Raw genomic sequence first — 21621 nt, forward strand, 5'->3', positions numbered from 1 at the left:
CACAACACAGAGGGGAAGGTCAAATATAATAATTATAAAAATTTACAAATTCCAAAATTCCTATATGGCCTCCAAAATACCACCTTACACCACAAGCCAGCAACTTTACCCACAAGAAGAAAAAAGACCATGCACATTTTCTGGATGCTTCCTTTGCCTTGAGAAAACCTGGAAAAGATTCTACTAACACTGCCACACCTCTGGAACCAATTACCACCGCACATCAGATTACTAGAAGGACTGTTGAACTTCAGGAAGGCAATAAAAACTCACCTCTTCCTCTAACCCAGTGACAGTGAGGGTGAGAGGTGCCCAGGGCAGTGGTGCCCCTCCCCTGCCCTCTTCTCCTCCTGCCCCCATCTGCTTCTTTCCCACCTGTTCCTGCCATGTGTGTGTGCGTCTTAGGTACGGGTCCAGGAAGTGACATCAGAGAAAGAGCCGACGCTGACATGAGCGGCAGGTTGGGTTGAGGGTTTCTGGTCATGCCAGGAACATTATAATATCAGTGGTGCAGCTGATGAGAGAAACCCAATCTATCCAAATCAGAAAGGCCTCAACGACTTGATCACCAAGTCCAATATCGAGCTGTTGACGTCTAGGCTCAAGAAGTGGAACTTATTGGATGAAAGTGTGCAAGTCACAGATAGAGAGAGTGTCACCAAGCTTTTTCTACCTTCTTCACCCATCAAGATGGATTCTGCTTCTGCCACAATGAGACCAGTCTGTTTGAGGCAATTGAAATCACCTGCAACTCAAAAGAGTGGCATCTCTTCATTGACAGTTCATCCTGGAGCATCAAAGTCATGTTGCTCCATAACAGGAACAAGTACCCATCTCTTCCATTGGCCCAGTCAGTACACCTCAAAGAAGATTACAACAGCATCAAACCTTACTAGATGCCTTAAAGTATGATGAATACAGTTGGGAGACTTCAAAATGGTGGCATTCCTAATGGGTCTCCAAGGCAGTTTTACCCAAGTTTCCCTGTTATCTTTGCCTTTGGGACAGCAGGAACACAAAGGCGCACTACCATAGGCAGGACTGGCCACAGCAGTCTGTGGGGAGAAACAATGTCAGATGGAAGCCACTGATGGACCCTCAGAAGGTATTGATGCCACCACTGCACATCAAATTGGGCCTAATGAAACAATTTGTCAGAGCTCTAGATAAGGAGTTGGCAACCTTAAAATACCTTCAAGACATCTTCTCTAATCTGTCTGAGGCAAAGGTCAAAGCTGGTATCTTCAATGGATCATAGATAAAGAAGATCTTGGAGTATATGGAATCTCCCAAGAAGCTAACTAGGAAGGAGAATGCAACTTGGAAACAGCTTTGTTGTAGTGGTTTAGGACTTCCTGGGCAATCACGAGGCCGAAAACTACATGGAGCTGGTTGAGAATCTGATGAAGAATTATAGTAAAATTTGCTGTAGGAGGTCTCTCAAAATCCATGTCCTTGATGCTCATCTTGAGAAATTCAAGGAGAGTATGGGAGCATACTCAGAGGGGCAAGGTGAGCATTTCCGCTACTAAGGACAATATACTCCCCTCTTACAAATCCATAGTGTGGTTTTTAGTACCAGCCGCGGCAGTAACAGCTCCTACGCTCACAGAATTCCTATGAGCATTGGAGCTATTACCACCGTGGCTGGCGCTAAAAACTGTGTTATGGTTTTGTGAAAGGGGGGGGATAATGAGAACATGATGGGAGACTACGGCTGGGGGCTGATTTATGAAAGTGACTTACAATATAATCATAAACCTTGAAAAACTCACTTCTAAATCTTTTGTGGTCATTTTTATATAACTTCAATATATGCTAATTGTGATTGACGTTGCTTTTTATGACTTTATAAGAATGAAAACATGAAAATTCTGAATTTGCACATTTTAAATAGCTAAATTGTAAAATTTGACTATCCTAGTCATAAAAACAAAGTTTTATGAAAATAACAGACATTTTCTATACTTTTTAGGCATGAGCAATTAGGAAATTATACTTATTGCCCAGGAACAAAAATTGTGTTACATAGACAGCCATATCTCCAATTTACTGATTTCAGCACCAAACTACAGAACCTTCAGGAGGGAAATAAAAACCAGGCTGTTCAAGAAATATGTCAAGCCAAACTCCTGATACAACCAATATCCTCACTCCAACACCAGACTCCAAATGTTCCAACCAATAACTTCTCTGTAATCTTCTGGAAATGACCAGAATTTCTTCCTTTTGTAACCCACCTAGAACCGCAAGGTATTGGTGGAATAAAAGACACTAATGTAATAGTGTAATCAGTTCCCTAAATCTTGTTAAAAATGTTTGTGAAAAGTAGCAAAGTTTCAAAAATTATTTGTGCAAAAATTGTGTACTTTGAATAGTCATAATATCTGGCTATGGATGTCTTCATCTTAGAATTTGGAACAGTTGGTCTGAATCATACTGTATTGTGGTGTCTGTGTACCTGTCTTTTTACTGCTGAATGTTAAAATGAGCCCACTTTGTATAATTTTAGATGGAAATTCAATATGAAGAGAAGTATTTCAACGTTACAGTAAATGATCAATTATTGCTAGAGTTTGATATTCGTGATCCAACACCAGTAGAGATCAACAAATTGATTGTGGAGGGGGATGTCCTTGTTTCCGAAATGCGTGTTGAGACTTTGCCAGGAGAAACAAATAAAGAGTGTGAAGAACTATCCTTAACTGTATGAAGTCAAAGTACCATAATCTGTGGAAAGTTTATTCTCAAAGTAAGGAGTCACAGATTGTACATAGAAGCCATATATTTCAAGGCAAAAATAAATGTACTTTACAGGAACTAGCATTCAGAACATTATTAATAGTTCTCTATTCAGCTAAAGCTTTGCAATGTGAAACATCTGGGTTCTTGCTCCAGAGTAGTGCCAGTCAAACTAATGAAGGGGTGGTCTATTCTAGGGAAGCAGCCCAATAACAGCAGATCCTCAGGATTTGGAGGGATGTATAAAAGCTGTATTCAGAGTGTTGCTCAGGTCTTCTTTCTTTCCTTCCTGTAGGGAGAAGTCACTATGGAGCTCATTTTGGAAAAAGAAAAACATCCACAAAGCAACATAAAGGGGCAGATGGAGGGTTTTCTCACCAAACCCTTCCAATTCACTATTTTCAAAACCCATTTTCCAGATGGACTTTTATGGTGGTTGGCCGCAGTGTATCTGAATCAGAAGGGGGAATGTTAGGTGAGACAAGGGCGGGCTTATGAATTGGATGTTTCTCTGTAATAATTTAACATTTTTAGAAAACATCCAGGGCACAATTTGGCTGTTTGGGGCTAGACTTTTTTTTACAGTGAATAAGTGCCAAAAAGTTGCCCAAACTGACCAGATGAGTAATGGAGAGAGAAAAGCATGCCCTCCCCCCCCACACACACATACATACACTTCTCCCATGGTCAATGACTCTCTCCCACTCCCCCAAATATGTGAATGAAATAATACGTGTGCCTGTATAAAAGCGTCAGATGTTATGGCCAGTCCTAGTAGAGAAGCAAGATGGTTCCAGGCCCAAAGCCCATTCTAACTACTACACTTATGGTGGAAGATGTGAGCCTTCCAAATTCCACCAAATCTGACTACCTACATCTAAGTGATACCAGCAGGCATAAGTGCTATTGGTGTGGTGTTCAGTTGGGTCCATCAGGTTTTGGAGCATTCACCATACACTATAAGGGGATTATGGTGATATGCATACCTGGGCCTTTTTATATGAAGTTCCCCCTAGGGTGCCCCACTATTCTGCTGGGATGTCTGTGGGGCCAATCTACTAAAATTATAGGCCCGTCTTACATCCTAATAGCTTTTTTTGTGCGCATTTTCTTTTGGATGTATGTTTGTTTCTTTGTTTTTTTAAAAATATTTTTATTGAACAAATTTTTAATATTACAAACATACACTCCAAACAGAACAACAGTACAAAGTCAACAGCAGACAATGCAAGGACCTCTGTGTTGATCTTTCACGGAGGCCTAAAAGACCCAAAACACCCCCCCCTGCCAGAAAAACCCACCCAGCCCAAACCCCTCCCCCCAGCACTCCAATGTCAAAAGTTCAGGAGAGAACTTCTGGCTCTGTGGGACAGGCCTTCCCACACAGGGGCCCAAATTCTCTGAAATTTCCTCCAGGGACCAGGGCCACCCTTGTACATCCAAGTATTCAAATTTCAATAAGGTAACATTTCATTTCTCCACATCATTACCATAGGTGCCTCATGTTGACGCCACAACACAAGAATACATTTTCTGGCCAATAAGGATTCTTTGTGTAACAGCAAATTACCCCCTCTGGACAAGCCCAATGTAATAACTTGGGGAAAAAACTAAAATATCCGCCCGCAGAGGAATCCGCTTACTCAATATAGTTTGTAAGTACAAAGCAACAAAAGACCAAAAGGTCTGAAGTCGGTCAAGGACCAAAACATATGAAGCAGGCCTGCCGGGGTGGACTGGCACTTAGGACACCAGGCATGGGATGCAAACCCATAGGCCCGATATGGAGACATATACAGCCACAGAAAAAACTTGTATTGCTGTTCCTGCAAAACTATAGAATGAGTCAGTCGAGGCAGATGTTTCATAAGAAGGCGGAGGCCCTCCCCTGTGACTTGCTCAGAGGGAGACAAATCCTGGTTCCACACAGCTGCCAGTGTTCCCGCTAAGCTGCGCTGGGGTGCGCTGGCGCACAAAATATTACCTCGCAGCGCACAAGTTTCTCGTCACAGCGCACACAGTGTAGAGCACAGTTCTTCAACCGCCGGTCCGCAAACAAAATCTTGCCGGTCCGCGAAGGATTCGGTCCCCGCCGCAACGAAAGGCCGGCGTCAGCTGACTTGCAACTTCCTGTTGTAGTCGCTGTGCCAGGACTCCTGCCTTCGCCGGGACTCCTGCCTTCCACCGCGTTTGCCTCCTGCCTTGTCTCCGCACCTCCAGACCAGCAGCGGCAGCTGTGTATGCTTTTAACTTCGGCACAGAGCTGCCCCTAATCAATAGTTTAGCGCGGTTTCATAAGGCAGCCTCGGGGCCTTTGCTAGGCCGGTCCACATCGCATCATCGAAGCGGGCCGGCTATCAAAGGCCCCGAGGCTGCCTCATGAAACCGCGCTAAACTATTGATTAGGGGCAGCTCTGTGCCGAAGTTAAAAGCATACAGAGCTGCCGCTGCTGGTCTGAACTCTTGGGCCGCTGAAGGAGGGCAAAAAGCAGCTGTCCTGGAGGTTTCCCTTCCTCTCGCCTTTACAGGTTCCTTTTTTCCACCTTTTTTTTTTTCCTTCAAACGGCAACGGGCCCCAGCATCGACATCAATCAAGTAAGTTCCACTGTCAATCAAGCGGTTCTGCTTGGCCAAAGCTTCCCCTGTGACATGAGCCACCCTCAGGGGAAGAAAGTGACCCACAAAGGTGAGGGGAAGGGGGGCAGATGATGGAAGTTGGGGGGGGGGAGAGAGAGAGAGAGAGAGAGAAGGGGCAGATGATGGAATGGAGGAGATGAGAGAGAGAGAGAAGGGGACAGATGATGGAAGTGAGAAGAAGGGAGAGAGAGCAGAAGGCAGATGGATGTCAGTTGAGAAGGGAGAGCAGATGCTGAATGGAAGTGGGGAAAGAACACATACTGGATGGAAGGAGGAGATAAATAAAGGGGGAAGAAAATAGTAAGATAATGGAGGGGTGAGGGAAAGGGGTGACAAGCTGTGTGTAGACACAGTGAAAAGAGGGAAACGGGACTAAATAGTAAGAAAGAATTTAATTTAGATGGAGGCAGAAAATAGAGAAGGAAGACCAGAGAAGAAAAGGGAAGAGAGAGGCAGAGAATGATCAGATCTGAGTGGAGGAAATGAGAAGAGAGATATGCTAAAAACCACAGGGGGGAGGGAAGGATAGAGATGCAGTTATTTTGAAGCTACACTGTTAAGTTAATATGCTGTTGGTAGAGTTGCAGTGGCATCCTAAACATATTTCTGGCAAGCCAACTGTATATGGTGACATTATTAGAAGATGACTGTGTGAAACTTTAGGGAACTTGGATGCCAATTCAGTTTTTGGAAGCCAAAGGAAAACATACATTTTTTGTATGCTATACTGTATGTTTGGCTCGTTTCTACTTCATTTTTGTTCTTGCCTTTTCGTTTTGTCTTCCTTCCACCATCTCTTATCTGCCTTCCTTATCATCCTTTTCAATGTGATTTGGCAGCTCCTGTCAATCATAGGCTGGCTGTGCAAGATTGCTAATTCTAGATGCCTGGGTGACCTAATGCCTGTGCATGTGATTTTCTGTTTTTGTGTTTAAAACATTTTGCTGAAAGCACAACAGTGCAAAAGAGTAAAACAGATTTTATGCTGTTTATTCTAGGAATAAGCAGTGGCTTTCCTAAGTCCATCTTAATAATGTCAATGCAGATTTTTTAAGGAAATTATCCAAATCTTTTTTAATTACATGTTGAATGAAAAATATTTTCCCAGGTTTGTTTTAAATCTACTACTTAAAAGCTTTATTGCATGCCCCTTTACTCCTAGTATATATTTATTTTTATTTTTTATTTTTTAGTATATATATATTTATCTTTTGGCATGGCCCATCAGTTATAGCATTTGCTACATGATGGGCCATGCCAAAAGATAAATGTAGCATTTGCTACATGAATTGATTTTTTGTCACGTATGGTTAAGGGGGCTGGAGGAGTTGCCGTACAGCGAAAGATTAGAGAAACTGGGCCTCTTCTCCCTTGAGCAGAGGAGATTGAGAGGGGACATGATAGAAACATTCAAGGTACTGAAGGGAATAGACTTAGTAGCTAAGGCAGGGAGAACGAGAGGGCACTCTCTAAAGTTGAAAGGGGATAGATTCCATACAAACGTAAGGAAGTTCTGTGGTAGAAAGCAACATATTTATTTGGCTCATAACTTGCTGGCGCCCGATATTTTTAGCTCACAGTGAAAAAAGTTTGCTCACAACACCCGCCCGCTTAGAGGGAACACTGGCCTGCCACCCCCTCATAGTCCCAGGGAGCACTAAAACTCCCCAAACTGGTTTGATGGAAAGACAAACTAGTCCTGGTCCATGCGAGATAGAGTCAGAGTCTCACTCACTATATCCGCCCATGTCGTCATTCAAAGTGGAACATCTAGAGAGAGAATGTAGTGAGAGACTTGACGATAGTAAAGCCAATCAGTGGCCTCCAGGATTTCCGCCACTTGCAAGTCCTGAAAAGAATGAGGCACTCCCTCCATGCGTCACCACATCATGCACCATAACAAAGTCCCCGAGTACTCCAACACTGTAAGTACCTCTTTGAAGCATCAGAGTCTAGATTCTCAATTACCCCAGAGGGGCAGCAAAACGTGGATGTAAATGGCGAATGCATATGCTTGTACAACCATTGCCAACATTTGTCGCATGGATCGCAACAAAGGATGACTTCTAGTAGGAAAAATTCGGTGTGTGGGCGCATCGCATGAAGATAATAGAGCAGATGAGTAGGTGCCATCAATTATCGTTCAAGAGTGACAGGAGTGTAATGTTGGGTATTTTTTATCCAGTCAATCAGGTGTCTAAGAAGGCAGGCTATATTGTATTGCCTCAGGTCCGGCAGTACTAGTCCCCCCCCCCCCCCCTACAGGCAGAGACAGTTGAGTAAGCATCATGCGGGGCTTTCTATTATTCCAGAGAAATTTGCACAATACAGAGTGATATGTACCAATGTCCTTATTAGTAATATACATAGGAAAAGTCTGCATTACATACACCCACTGGGGAAACAGAACCATTTTAAAGAGCGCTATATGCCCCCTCAATGACAGTGGAAAACGGTTCCACAGACCGAAAAGGTCTCTGGTTCTCCCCATTAACAGTGAAATTTTCTCGGTAAGCCTGAGCTAAATGACAAGTAATATAAACCCCCAAATATTTTAGTTTATGTGCTACCTTTAGCAAAGGGAAGGGGTGAGACCAATCCGCGTAAGCATACCCACCAATGGCCAGAGCCTCCGACTTATCCAGATTAAATTCGAAACCAGACACCTCCCCATGAATCCCAATCAACTGCAAGACCTGCAGGAGAGACCAGCCTGGCCGAGTCAGCAATAGTAAGATATCATCCGCAAATGCCAGACAACGCACCTCCTCCTGCCCCACAGACAATCCCGAGACCAACCCATCCTCTCGAATCCGTCGCAACAAAGGCTCCAAAGAAATAATAAACAATAAAGGGAGAGGGGACAGGCCTGGTGGGTACCATGCTCCACAGAAAAAATAAGCTGAAACCAGACCATTAACACCACCACCGAGCTAGGATATGTGTACAAGAGGAGGACCATATCCAGGAAAGGACCCCCAACCCAAATACCGCAAATAAATAGTCCCAATCCACACAATCAAAATGTTTTACAGGCGTCAAGACTGATCATAAAAGCTGGAAGAGAATGAGTAGCACTATGGCCCAAAGCCACCAACACCTTTCGAACATTCCAGACCGTCTGCCTCCCTCGGACAAAACCAACCTGATCAGGGTCAATTAACTCAGGCAGTAAAACAGAAAGACGATTGGCCAAGATTTTAGCCCAAAGTTTCAATTCATAGTTAATCAATTAAATGGGACGATAAGAATCCACGAAGGCCGGGTTCTTACCAGGTTTAGGAATCAACACAACATGTGCGCGATTAGCATGGATAGGAAAAGCCCCCTGAGACATCACCCTAGAGAAATAGGCCTCCAAGGGGCCCTCAATATGATCCAGCAAAATTTTATAAAATTCCGAAGAGAAACCATTAGGTCCAGAGGCCTTCACAAGCGGAAAGTCCCAAATAACCTGCTGAATTTCCAAAGCCGTGACAGGAGCATGCAACGCCTCACCCGTGTCCCCCAAAACCCGAGGCAAGTGCAAAGAGTCCAAATAGAAGGCTGTGGACACCTGACGACGATGACCTCCCAGAATAGAAGTCCTAAAAGTGACGATAAAAAAATCTCAGTAAGCCGGTCCTGGTCTGTAATAAAGGACTGATTATGCCAAAGCCCCTTACAAAAATGAGGGCCCTGCCAGGGGTGGACCATCCTTGCCAACAATTTGCCTGAACAATTCCCATATCTATAATATCGGTGTTTAAAAAATTGGCGGGATTTTAGAACCTGAAGAGAGTCCATATCCACTAAACTTCTAGAAGCAGCCCATTTACGCTTACAAACTGCAATGTTGCGATGTAAATATAACAATTCCCGCGAATAGGCTTTCCACTTCCAGGCCACATAGGCAATGGTTCTCCCCCTGGAGAACCGCCTTTGCAGCTTCCCATAAAAGCAAGGGATCTGATGTCAATGGAGCATTGTCCAACAAGTAATTGTTCCCAACATTTAAGAATATGCTCCCTGTAAATTCGGTATCCCAATAGAGATAACGAGGAAATCTCCACTTACCCGCGAGGCCCCAAATTGAGCACCCTTAACTTCCACCCACACAGGAACATGATCAGATACAGTAGGGGTCCCAAGCTCTGCTCGAGTCACCTGAGGAAGAAAAGAAGAAGACATCAAGACATAGTCTATGTGAGACATAGTGGGATGAGCCCGAGCCACAAGGGTGAAATCTTTATCCACTGGATGGTAAAGCCGCCAAACATCTACCAAATCCAACACCTGATAAAACTGGGCAAAGCCCTGCGCCGGTCGAAATCAGAGTGAGAAGCCCCTCCAAAACAATCCATATCAGGGTCAAAACCACATTAAAATCACCAAACATCAGAAGAGGAAGATTTGGAAAGGTAGCACATAAACCAATAATCTGTTGGAAAAAGTCCATATTAAAGACATTTGGAGCATAAACATTAGCAATCACCAATTCTTGTCCCTGGACCTCCAGGTGAAGAAACAGGTACCCTCCCCCCAGAGTCAGTAACAACCCTATGAACAGTATAAGGAAGATATTAACTTAATAGGATTGCCCTCCCGCGCTATGGGTAGTGCCCGTGAAATAGTAGACCTCTTTAATCCAACCCCGAACCAATTTGTCATGTTCCCCATCAGATAAGTGAGTTTCCTGAAGACAAGCAATATGCATATGTTGTTTTTTAAAAAGTTGTAATATTTTGGAGCGCTTCACTGGCAAGTTGATACCCACTACATTCCACGAACAGTCTTGTAATGCGGAATCAGCCAGTATCAAACCACCAAAGGACAAAAAGCAGATACCAAGACAGGTACAAAGGGGTCCAATACCCAGCTCTCACCAGACCCCCCCTGACCAGCAGACCCACAATAAACCCCTGCAGTTCCTCCCAAGACAACCAAACCCGGACACTGGAGTGCAAACCCCCCTCCCCCAAACCCCACAAACCTCCAGGGCCCAACCACAAGGGGTCCCCTAACACACACCCTTCCCAACAGTTACCCCAAAAAACCTAACTTCATAGCAAACGTCCCAACCTCACCCCCACACATAGAAAACTCAGCCAATTGCCCAAAGCTACAAGAGCACCCCATCACCCCAACCATCACATGCTCTATTCATTCAAAACTGCTCACCAGCACCAACCAGCCACTCATGTATACAAACCAATTAGCATACAAGCAAGAACATCAGTGGCTCACCATCCATACCATACCATACCAACCACTGCCAGTCCACCATAATGGGAGCCAACCAAAAGTCAAGGGTCCCCAGTAGAGAAAGCTACTGTCTCCGGCCGCCTGCGACAGTCCACCTGGGAGGGGGGGCCACCACAATACCCAGCGTGGAGACAAAAGCAAGGGCCTCACTGGGAGATTCAAAGGTTTGTGCTTTGCCCTCCTGTTGGATCCGAAGGCGAGCAAGGTAGAGGAGAGCAAACTTCACTTTATTGTCAAAAAGCGTGGAACAGATGGGGGTGAATTCCTTCCTCCACGCCGCCACCAAAGGTGAGTAGTCTTGGAAACACAGAATTTTTTGATTTTCGTGGCGCAATCCTGTGCCTGCCCGGATCGCCTGTAGAATCGCAGTTTTATGGGCAAAGTTTAAGATTTTAAAGATTACCACATGGGGTCAGGATCCCTTGGGGCCCTTAGGCCCCAGCCAATGAGCGCATTCCACTCGAAGCTTCCCCAAGCGGGGATCCAGAGAAATGGACTGGGGGAGCCACACGTCTAAAAACCCAATCAACTCTGCGTCAGCAATATATTCAGGCAGCCCTCCCAACCTCAAATTATTTAGGCGGGCTCTGTTGTCCAAATCATCCACCTTTTGCGTCAGCTGGGCAATCTGCTTCTCCATACTGGCAGTGCTGGAGTCCAAGGGAGAAAGCTGATCTTCCATAGCAGTCACCCGGGCCTGAGTCTTATCAAGCTCCAGTCCCATGCTGTCCAGCCTTTCATGAGCCGTGTTGATCTTGTCAAAGAACTGTTGCAGCTTTTTGTCGATAGCAGTCTCCACCACCACCGCTATTTCCGCCATGAGGTCGGTTGTCCACAGGGGGTTAGCTGCAGGGCCCGAAGGACTGGGAACAGATGCCATCTTAGGCTCAAGGGGCTTACCGCGCTCCCACTCCCTGCGGATCGGTTTAGACGCCATAAATAGCCTGGGGAGCTAAAAAAAAACAGGCAGCACCAGCAAGAAACAATCTCTTCACTGGCACCACCAACACTGCGGCAGTATTGTGGTTTGTAGCAGACAATTAGGGGGTCGAGGACGGGAGCAGAGCCTCTCAGCGTCTTCACAGCTGCATGACTTCACCAGAAGTTCTGTGTGGTTTTTTTTATGGTTCAAAGAGATAGACAGACCAAGGACAAGCACAACTAAGAAATGGGTGATTTTCAAAACAAAAAGACAGACTTTCTGTTTTGAAAATGATCGTTCACAACTTGGTTTTTGTGTGTGTTCCGCATAATTTCAAACTCAAATTTGGATGTCATATCAAAAATGCCCCTCCATGTAAAAAGGTAGTGGAAAAAATTGGAATGTTTCTTACCCTGGGACACATCAGGACCTTAGCCTTTCATTCATTTTTTTTTTTTAATTATTTTATTTCTATTATTCAACAAAATTTTATAAGAATACATCTTGTTACAATAAACACAGGAAAGAAAAACAATACAGAAGTATTACAGATTCATACTTATAAAAATAAATAAATTTCCTTTCTTAGACCACTATAGTAGGGGGATGGTCAATCAAAACTTTTTTGAGAGAAATTTAAAGAGCCTTTCATTCAAGAGGCTAAAGGGAAGAGGTGAGAAAGAAGGGAAAGGCCAAAAGTGGAGTCAGCTCCCAGGAGAAAAGAGGAAGTCTGAAAACTAGCTGAACCTAAGGACACAAGAAAGGTAATTCTATAAGCTGGTATCTAGTTTATAGAATAACACTTACACATGTAATTGGCACCAAGTGCTAGGAACTATTCAATAAACAGTTTGGTAATATTCAGCCCATGGTGGTAAGTGGCATCAGCCACAAGGTTGGACTAACCCCAAATCAATACTGGGGCTTGTGCAGCCATCAGCATTGCCTTTTAGAAAAGGAGTGAGAACTATACTGTTTGGGAGAGTAGATAAGTAAGTTGGTTCATGTATTGCAGGCAGCTTCTTTTAACTTACTGCATTTCCACCAAAAGAGTAGAACAATATAACAGTATAACAGTAGGTTATATAAGTATATAAGGGCTCTTTTTAAAATTATTATTTATTGTTTGTTATCATTTTATTATGTATGTTTTTATGTAACCCACTCAGAACTGTAGATGTAGCAGGATATAATTAAAAAAATAAATAAATAAATAAATAAACATCTGGGTATGTGTGTTGACCTAGAAGTTAACCAGGCACTGGAGCCTGGTTAACTTGGCACATAATGTTAGAATGCGTTTTGCCATCCTATTTGCAATTACTTAGGTGGTTAGCAGACCAACTATCGCTACTAACGAGCTAAATTATGGCTCTGCCCAAACTTCACTACCAGATCCTAGTCACTTAGGGAATGGCTAGTTAATAGAGATATTCAGTAGCATACCTCATTAAATGCCACTGAATACTGGTGGCTAGCCAACTCAGCGGGTTAATTGGGCAGGTCCTTTCTCCTGCCTGGTAAACCCCTTTGAATATCAGGCCCAGTGTGCCTAAATCACAACTGTCAGGGGATATACATGTGGGCAGGGCATGGACGTGTCACCAAGCGATGCAGTTAACTTATAGAATACACATTGGGGTGATACTGAATGGCCACTTGTCCTTCTCCACCCACATCTCGCAGGTAGTCTCCACCTCCTTGTACTACCTGCGCCAACTATGAAGGATCAAGCCTTACCTCTCCAGACCTGACTTAGCCCAGCTCATCTATGCCTATGTACTCTCTAGAATGGACTACTGCAACTCTCTATTAATGGCATCACCAAGAAAGAACTCAAATACTTCCAGCAAGTCCAAAATGCAGCGATCCACCTCCTATATGGCCTCAACTACTGTGACCCCACCTCACTGGCTCTCCATGTGGAACATTGGCTACCTGTCAAAACATGCTGCATATTCAAGGCTCTGATAATACCTCACAAAAGATTCCACAATATAACATCCAAACTACACCAGTACACCCCCAACTGCCCCCTCTGCTCTGCAGCAGAGAGACGATTATGCATCCTCCAGGTAAGATCTCTCCAGATGGAAATGCCTCATAAGCGCTCCTATAGCCACTTTATCCTTCAGCTTTGAAACTAGCTGCCTGAACAGATAAGATCACAGAACTCACTGATGACATTCCTAAGAGCAGTAAAGACCCTCCTCTTCAGCTAAGCGGACACCAGCAGACCGACTTCTCTTTAATTCATTCCTCATGTACTCCATATTTTATGACCAGTCATGTCCTTAATATACTGTAAATGTCTTTTTTTGTAACCCGTTCTGAGTTTCCGGGAGGATGGGAAAAAAAATTGAAATAATAAATAAACATTGCACGGCTCACTTTTATGAGCCCATTCTCACGGTGGCCAATCCGGGTCACTAGTACCTGGCCAAAACCCAAAGTGTAGCAAAAATTCCATGCTACCAATCCAGGGCAAGCAGTGGCTTCCCCTATCATGTCCTCCAAAAGCATCTCCACCTTCTCTGTTTCTTTCTACTACCTGCCATCTATCATTTCCTCCTTCTCTGTCTCTCTCTACCACCTGGCATCCAGCATCTCTGTCTTTCCCACCCTCCTCCACCACAATCCATTATTTCCCCTCTTATCTCTCCTGCCACCCAGCATATCCTTTCTTGTCTTACTCTCTCCCCCTGCCATCCATCATCCCCTCTTTTCTCTCTCCATACTCCACCAACCATTATCTACTGTTTCTCTCCCCTGCCCTGCCGCATTGCTCCTGCCTGTGTGTCTCTGCACTGAGCATACAACATTGCCCCTCTCTCTCTTTCCTCCCATCGCCCCCTGCAGCATTCAGCATTGTCCTTATCTCTTTCTCTCTCCTTACAACTAGCATTGCTCTGTCAGTTCACCCCATACAATATTGTCTTTCTTGCCCCTCTAACATTTCCTCTGTCCCCCTTCATCATCCAGCTTTGCCTATCTCTCCCCCGGCATGCAGCACTAAAGCCAACCTCTCTACCCCCCCCCCAACTATTCAACATTGTCTCTGCCTATCTTTCTTTCCCCCATCCAGCATTACTCCTCTTTCTCCCTTCCCCATGCAGTATTTCTCCTCTCTGCTGTTTCTCAGTCTCTCCAGCCCATCCAATATTATCTCTCTCCCTTATCCAGTATTATTGCCCTGTATTCTCCTATCTTTTTCCTCTCCCCTCTTGAATGGGGTGCCTATGCTCTCTGGCTCTTCCCCCCTTCCCCTCCCTTAGCTCTTGAAGCATCCTATTTCTCCTACGTTATAAGAATCCACACCACAATTGCTTATATAGCATCTATTCTAACTTCCAGCAAAATGTATGATTCTGCAATTCAGATGTTGCTATTTCTGTCATCAAAGCCCACAAATATTAGGCTGGAGGTTCTACATCATTCTCCCAAAGCTTCAATAACTTCTTTACCAACAATACTGCCATCTGTATAAACCATACAGTCTGGTTTAGATAAGAACATAAGAATAGCCTTACTGGGTCAGACCAATGGTCCATCAAGCCCAGTAGCCCGTTCTCACTTTTTAACTTGTCGATTTGGCTCAGGACATCTTCCAGATTCACCGAGATTTTCAGTTCCTCCACATCATCACCCTTGAAAACCATTTCCGGTTCAGGTAGATATCTTACATATTCTTCCATAAAGACCGAAGCAAAGAATTCATTCAGTCTTTCCACTATGACCTTATCCTCCCTGAAGATCCCTTTCATTCCTTGGTCATCCAACGGTCCCCATAGATTCCTTCCACAGGTTTTCTACTTCTGATGTACCTAAAAAAAATTGCTATGAGTTTTTTGCCTCTTTTGTAAGTTTCTCTTCATATTCTTTCTAGCTGTCTTTATCAATGCTTTGCATCTAACTTGCCAGTGCTTGTGTTTCTTCTTATTTTCTTTATTCGGATCCTTTTTCCATTCTTTAAAGGATATTTTTTTGGCTCTAATAACCTCTTTCACTTCACCTTTTAACCATGCCGGCTCTCGTTTCCTCTTCTTTCCACCTTTGCTGATATGTGGATGTCTGGACTTCCACAAAGGTATTTTTAAATTACATCCATGAATGGTTTACAGTCCTAACCTTTGCAACTGATCCTTTTAGCTTCTTTTTAACCATTTTCCTCATTTTATCATAGTCGCCCTTTCGAAAATGAAACGCCCCTACAGTAGATTTCTTTTGCGACGTTACTTCTGGTATCAGCTCAAATTCTATCATGTTATGATCACTGTTTCCCAGCGGACCCAACACAGTTAACTCCCATACCAAGTCTTGCATTCCACTAAGGACCAAATCTAAAATAGCACCCCCTCTTGTCAGTTCCCAGACCAGTTGCCCCAAGAAGCAGTCATTTATGACATCTAGGAATTTTACCTCCCTAGCACTCCCCGATGTAACATTTAACCAGTCAATGTTGGGGTAATTGAAATCAAAGAAAAAGCAAAAATTATGCTTAACACAATAACGATCACTCCACTGACCACTATGTAGTACAATATAGGGTGAGAGAGAAACGCAGTATTTTGCACTAAGCTAAACATATTTATATGCTGTGTTTAGCTTAGTGCAAAATACTGCATTTCTCTTTCACCCTATATTGTACTACATAGTGGTCAGTGGAGTGATCTTTATTGTGTTAAGCATAATTTTTGCTTTTTCTTTGATAATTGAATTATGCTCTATTGAAATCACCCATTATTATAGTGTTGCCCATTTCTCCAGCTTTCCTAATCTCTGAAAACATTTCTTCATCTGTCTGCTCATTTGGTCAAGGGGGACGGTAGTATAATGCCCTATTGGAAACCATAGGAGGGACCTACCTAGACACTACCAGGTCTACCCACTGTACTCATACAAAGACCCGCTCATTCACTTAACACACAAACAACAAGAAAAAAAGTGGAGAAAAAACCTCAGTTCATCTTCATATGGCAAAAAAACTCCTCTTATAAACAACCATTAAGCAAGGTTCAAAATGTATCAGTTCACTCAGCAGTGAGAAACACTATAGAAGCCCTCGTAGGAACCACCTCAAAAAAATCTAGCACGTCAAATAACAAAACTTCAAAAAATGTGAGTAAAGCAAGCAGCACATATATGAGTCTCAAACACAGTCAATGGTAAGCAGGAAAAAACAAACACTTAGCTGCAGACGGTGTCCAGGCTGTCTTCCATGCATCCAAAAAGTGCAAGCCTGCCTGGCCCCGCAGCCACTCTCCTGACGGGGAAACCTCTGTTTCGCTGAGCTGCGTCAGGGGAATGATTCCAGCCTACTCCACCAGCAACTGTAGAGACTTACCATTGACTGCTTACCATTGAATGTGTTTCAGACTCATATGTACTGCTTGCTTTACTCACATTTTTTGAAGTTTTGTTATTTGGCGTGCTAGATTTTTTTGAGGGTGGTTCCTACGAGGGCTACTATAGTGTTTCTCACTGCTGAGTGAACTGATACATTTTGGACCTTGCTTAATGGTTGTTTATAAGTGGAGTTTTTGCCATATGAAGATGAACTAGGCATTTTCTCAACTTTTCTTTCTTGTTGTTTGTGTGTTAAGTGAATGAGCGGGTCTTTGTATGAGATACAGTGGGTAGACCTGGTAGTGTCTGGGTAGAGTCCCTCCTATGGTTTCCAATAGGGCATAATTCATTAGTTTTAGGAGTTTTGTATGTCCTTCCTGAGATTTGTTTTGGACAGTAGTATAACCCAACCTTTATATTCCTTCCCTTCACACATGGAATTTTCTATCCATAAGGATTCCACACAGCTATCTATGTCATGCAGAATGTTTATTTTATTTGATTCAAATTCCGTCTTTAACATATAGCGCAACCCCCCCTCCAATTTGATCCACTCTATCCATGCGATATAATTTGTACCTAGGTAACACAGCGTCCTATTGACTGTCCTCCTTCCACCAGGTCTCCGAGATGCCTATTATATATATCTCATCATTCAGTGCTATATACTCTAACTCTCCTATTTTATTTTTTAGGCTTCCAGCATTTGCATACAAACACTTTAAATTGTGTTTTTTCCTTGCAACTACAGGCTTATGAGAAGACAAGGAAAAATTTGAGTCTTTTACTCTGCCTTTCAAACCCGCCTGGCTATCTTTCACTATTATATGGAACCTCTCTACCGGGACTCCCTAAATATCCTGTTTTCAATAGTATCCTCCAAGGATACCTCACTCTGAACCATCCGCTCCCGGGCGACTGTCGGCTTTTGATCCTGTAGCAGCATCTTCTTCCCCAGAAAGCTAAAGGGGCAATAGCATCAGGTCAGGTTACATCACCCCAGACTTAGTAAAAAATAAATAAAATAAAAAGAGTGAGTGTCAAGGCCACTTTTTTCCTTTTGCATATTGCTGCAGCATGTGTAACAGCCTCATGTGTAATCATTTGAATGCAACATGCAGCCATGTATGGCATGCAAATTAAACCCACACTCAACCTCATTACCCCACATTTTGTACGAGGCTGAGACCAGTAGCTTTGTGCATCAGCCCCAGAGTGCTATAATCCCATTCAGTAGTCACCCTAGGACAGCAGTCTCAAACTCAAACCCTTTGTAGGGCCACATTTTTGATTTGTAGATACTTGGATGGCTGCAGAAAAAATAGTTAATGTCTTATTAAAGAAATTACAACTTTGCATGAGGTAAAATTCGTTATAGTTTATAAATCTTTCCTTAATTGCTTCTGATAATTTCAGTTATACACAGCTGAAAGCAGTGCAACATGCAGAAAGTGAAGTTTAGTTAGTTTTTTCACTTTCTGCATGTTGCACTGCTTTCAGCTGTGTATAGCTGAAATTATCAGAAGCAATTAAGGAAAGATTTCTAAACTATAGTTTTTACCTCATGCAAAATTCTGATTTAGATTCTAATCTAAAGTATCAACTGCAAGAGACAAGATTTTGGTGTAGTCCTCTAGTCTTTTTTTGTAGAGGGGAGAATCAAAATCCAACTTGTGCCTGGAAAACTTGTGCCTTAAGTGTCCAGTGGTCACATCCACAACCGCCTTCAGCTCTCACCTCCTCCAACACCGGACATATACACAAGCTGCACTGCCTTCAATGGTTACCCTACGTTCTGGAACGTTGTCCGCCTCACTGCTGTAAACTCACGCAAGCGCTTTCCTGCGTCTGTACGTGATTGTCCTCTCCACTCCACCTCACAATCGCGTACAGACACAGGAAAACACTTGTATGAGGTTACAGCAGTGAAGCGGGCAACGTTCCAGAACAATAGTAACATACCGAGGGCTTCAAAATAGTACCTGGTGGGCCACATGTGGCCTCCGGGCTGCGAGTTTTGAGACCACTGCCTTAGGAACATTTCTAATGCCTCAGGGCTCTGGACTATAAACCCGCCAGCTTGGAACAATCTAAAAACTGAGTGAATTGCTTCGTGTGTATACAGAGCCAGGGCAAGGGTGGTAAGTATCCTAGACAAACTCTCAGCCTTATCCCCTTGCCCACATTAACTTTTAGGCCTGTAGTCTGGAGCAGCACCACCCCCTCCCCTCAAGATTTTAATATTGTATCCTTACCCTTTTTCCTTTTGTTTCAACGTTCCGTTTAATAGTTGCTTTTAGTTTGTCCATTCCCCTGACTTTTAATGAATTTTTATAATTCTTTAAGATGTAAACCGCCTTGGTACTTAAAGCGGCATATCAAGTTATAATAAACTTGAAAATTGAAACTTACAGTACAAACTCCAACATACAGAAGCTGAAGGACGATACTGAATGAGTCAGATGCTCTTGCTAGAGCTGTATTGAGTCCGGTTACAATTGACACAAAATACAGCCATAAAAATTATTGCAAAAGAAGAAAAAATTTGATCATGTCACTCCACTGCTAAAATCCGCTCATTGGCTACCAATCCCACACCGTATCATTTATAAGATAGCACTTCTCTCTTTAAATCTTTAGACACTAAAGAACTGGCCTTTATTCATAAACTCCTTATCCCGCATGAACCTACACGAGTCCTAAGAGCCTCCTTGCAGTACCTTCTCCATATACCATCATTGAAAATTATTGGCTCTCGTCGGGCTACTTCCTTCGCATGTATATTAGGGAGGAGAAAATTTAGCCAAATTTAAGGGAAATTTAAAGACTTACCTTTTCCAGGATGCATATGACTCCTAAATAGATCTTAAATATGGTCAGATTTCTTTGATAAGTCTAACTGCCTCCCCTTCCTATTGTGGTCTCCCTTTTTTTGTATTCTTTTCTTTAAATTTGTAGTTCTCCCACCTTTCCTACCTGTTTCTGTTAATCAAATGTTTGTTCAGTGGAAATCTGTCAAATTATGCCTCCCTCCTTTTAATATAACTTGTAAACCGCTTAGAAATCTTGATTTGCGTCTAATCAAAATGTTAATAAACTTTAAACTTGTTATGGTATTTTCCTTTAGTAAAAAGTGGTTTATAGAAATGACACCTCTCTGTGTTTCTATGCAGTAAATCCCTTTACTTTGCACTCCAAGGAAGCAAAGCACAGTCACTTTTTATAGATCTTGCATGTAGTTACATGAGCAGACATGATCCTTTGACTGAAAGGTGGGGCGAGCATTACTCATACAAAAACATAGTTAATCAGTATCAGGAAAACCATCAATTTGCTGTTATCCAACATTTGTTATTCCAGCCACATACGGTGGATTAAACTACACATCTAGAAAGCAATTATCATGGTGAGCATGTTTTGAAGAATATTTGTGCAAACACAACATCAGGCACTGTGATTTCTTGGGCTGCATCATATCACTATCGGTTAAAATCCTGTGATCCTGGTAAAACTGTAAAACAGTTTGTAGCATTCCAGCCATACTGGAAAAAGTTAAGAATAAAGGCACTCCTCTAAAAAGATTAACAACCTTGTACACATAAGCCAGGGGTAGGGAACTCCGGTCCTCGAGAGCCGTATTCCAGTCGGGTTTTCAGGATTGCCCCAATGAATATGCATTGAAAGCAGTGCATGCAAATAGATCTCATGCATATTCATTGGGGAAATCCTGAAAACCTGACTGGAATACGGCTCTCGAGGACCGGAGTTCCCTACCCCTGACATAAGCATTAGACTTCTCATATATATATATAATTCAAAGGCTGAATATGCTCAGAGACAGAGGAAAAAACAAGGGGTATTTACCCCAAGAATATTGACTTACCACCCAATCATCGCATATGCTTAAAGTGCCTTTCAAACACCTTTGAGTGCTGTATATCACAATGTAATTATTTTTTTTAAATGTTCAGTTAGACTGCAGGGGTAGGGAACTCCTGTCCTCGAGAGCCGTATTCCAGTCGGGTTTTCAGGATTTCCCCAATGAACATGCATGAGATCTATTTGCATGCACTGCTTTCAATGCATATTCATTGGGGATATCCTGAAAACCCGACTGGAATACGGCTCTCGAGGACTGGAGTTCCCTACCCCTGAGTTAGAATGACAAGACACTTATGGCTCCTTTCACTAAGCCATGTTAGGGCATTAACGTGCGGAATAGCGCGCGCTAGACGCTAATGCCAGCATTGAGCTGGCGTTCGTTCTAGCCGCGTAGCGTGGGTTTAGCGTGTGCTAAAATACTGCGTGCGCTGAAAACACTAACGCAGCTTAGTAAAAGGAGCCCTTAGCTTTGTCAAAGGTACATATATGGGAAGTCTAATGCTTATACGCACAAGGTTGTTAATCTTTATTCTTGATATTCAACCAGTTTGGTGCACCCTCAGTCACAAACAGTGATTCATTTTTTTCCCCATTGATATTTATACTGGAGAAGGTTGGCAGACTGTGGAGCTGATGCGTGCAAATTATAGAATAATGAGAGTTGCACATATAACTTAATTTAATAATGATCTGCTAATCGACATTAACCACCAATTATTGGCTAAATTGATATTAATTGATGCTAATTGCATTAATTAGCTGCTATTGCTAAGCATGATACTGGCTTTCAGGATTCTGCATATTTATTGATTCATTCATTTATTCAGCCCGTCTTCCCAAAGAGCCCA

General features: G+C 43.0%; 1 protein-coding gene and 1 long non-coding RNA gene across 5 annotated transcripts in view; one reads left to right on the top strand and one right to left on the bottom strand.

Annotated features, from left to right (window-relative positions):
- LOC117364305 (galectin-9-like) overlaps window positions 1-3058 on the top strand; it is a 45586-nt gene extending 42528 nt beyond the window's left edge. For 2 of the 4 annotated variants that reach the window (XM_033953384.1, XM_033953386.1), the window contains one exon: window positions 2513-2809. In XM_033953384.1, the coding sequence (XP_033809275.1) occupies window positions 2513-2713 (201 nt within the window). In that variant the 3' untranslated portion in view covers window positions 2714-2809. Of the gene's footprint in view, window positions 1-1975; window positions 2036-2512; window positions 2810-3037 lie in introns of those variants that run through there. The other 2 variants (XM_033953385.1, XM_033953387.1) reach the window with 2 other exon arrangements.
- Window positions 1-21621, bottom strand: part of LOC117364306 — a 29570-nt gene that overhangs the window by 5394 nt on the left and 2555 nt on the right. The window lies entirely within an intron of this gene.

Source organism: Geotrypetes seraphini, chromosome 7 (genome assembly GCF_902459505.1).
Source record: "Geotrypetes seraphini chromosome 7, aGeoSer1.1, whole genome shotgun sequence".
NCBI lineage: Eukaryota > Metazoa > Chordata > Amphibia > Gymnophiona > Dermophiidae > Geotrypetes > Geotrypetes seraphini.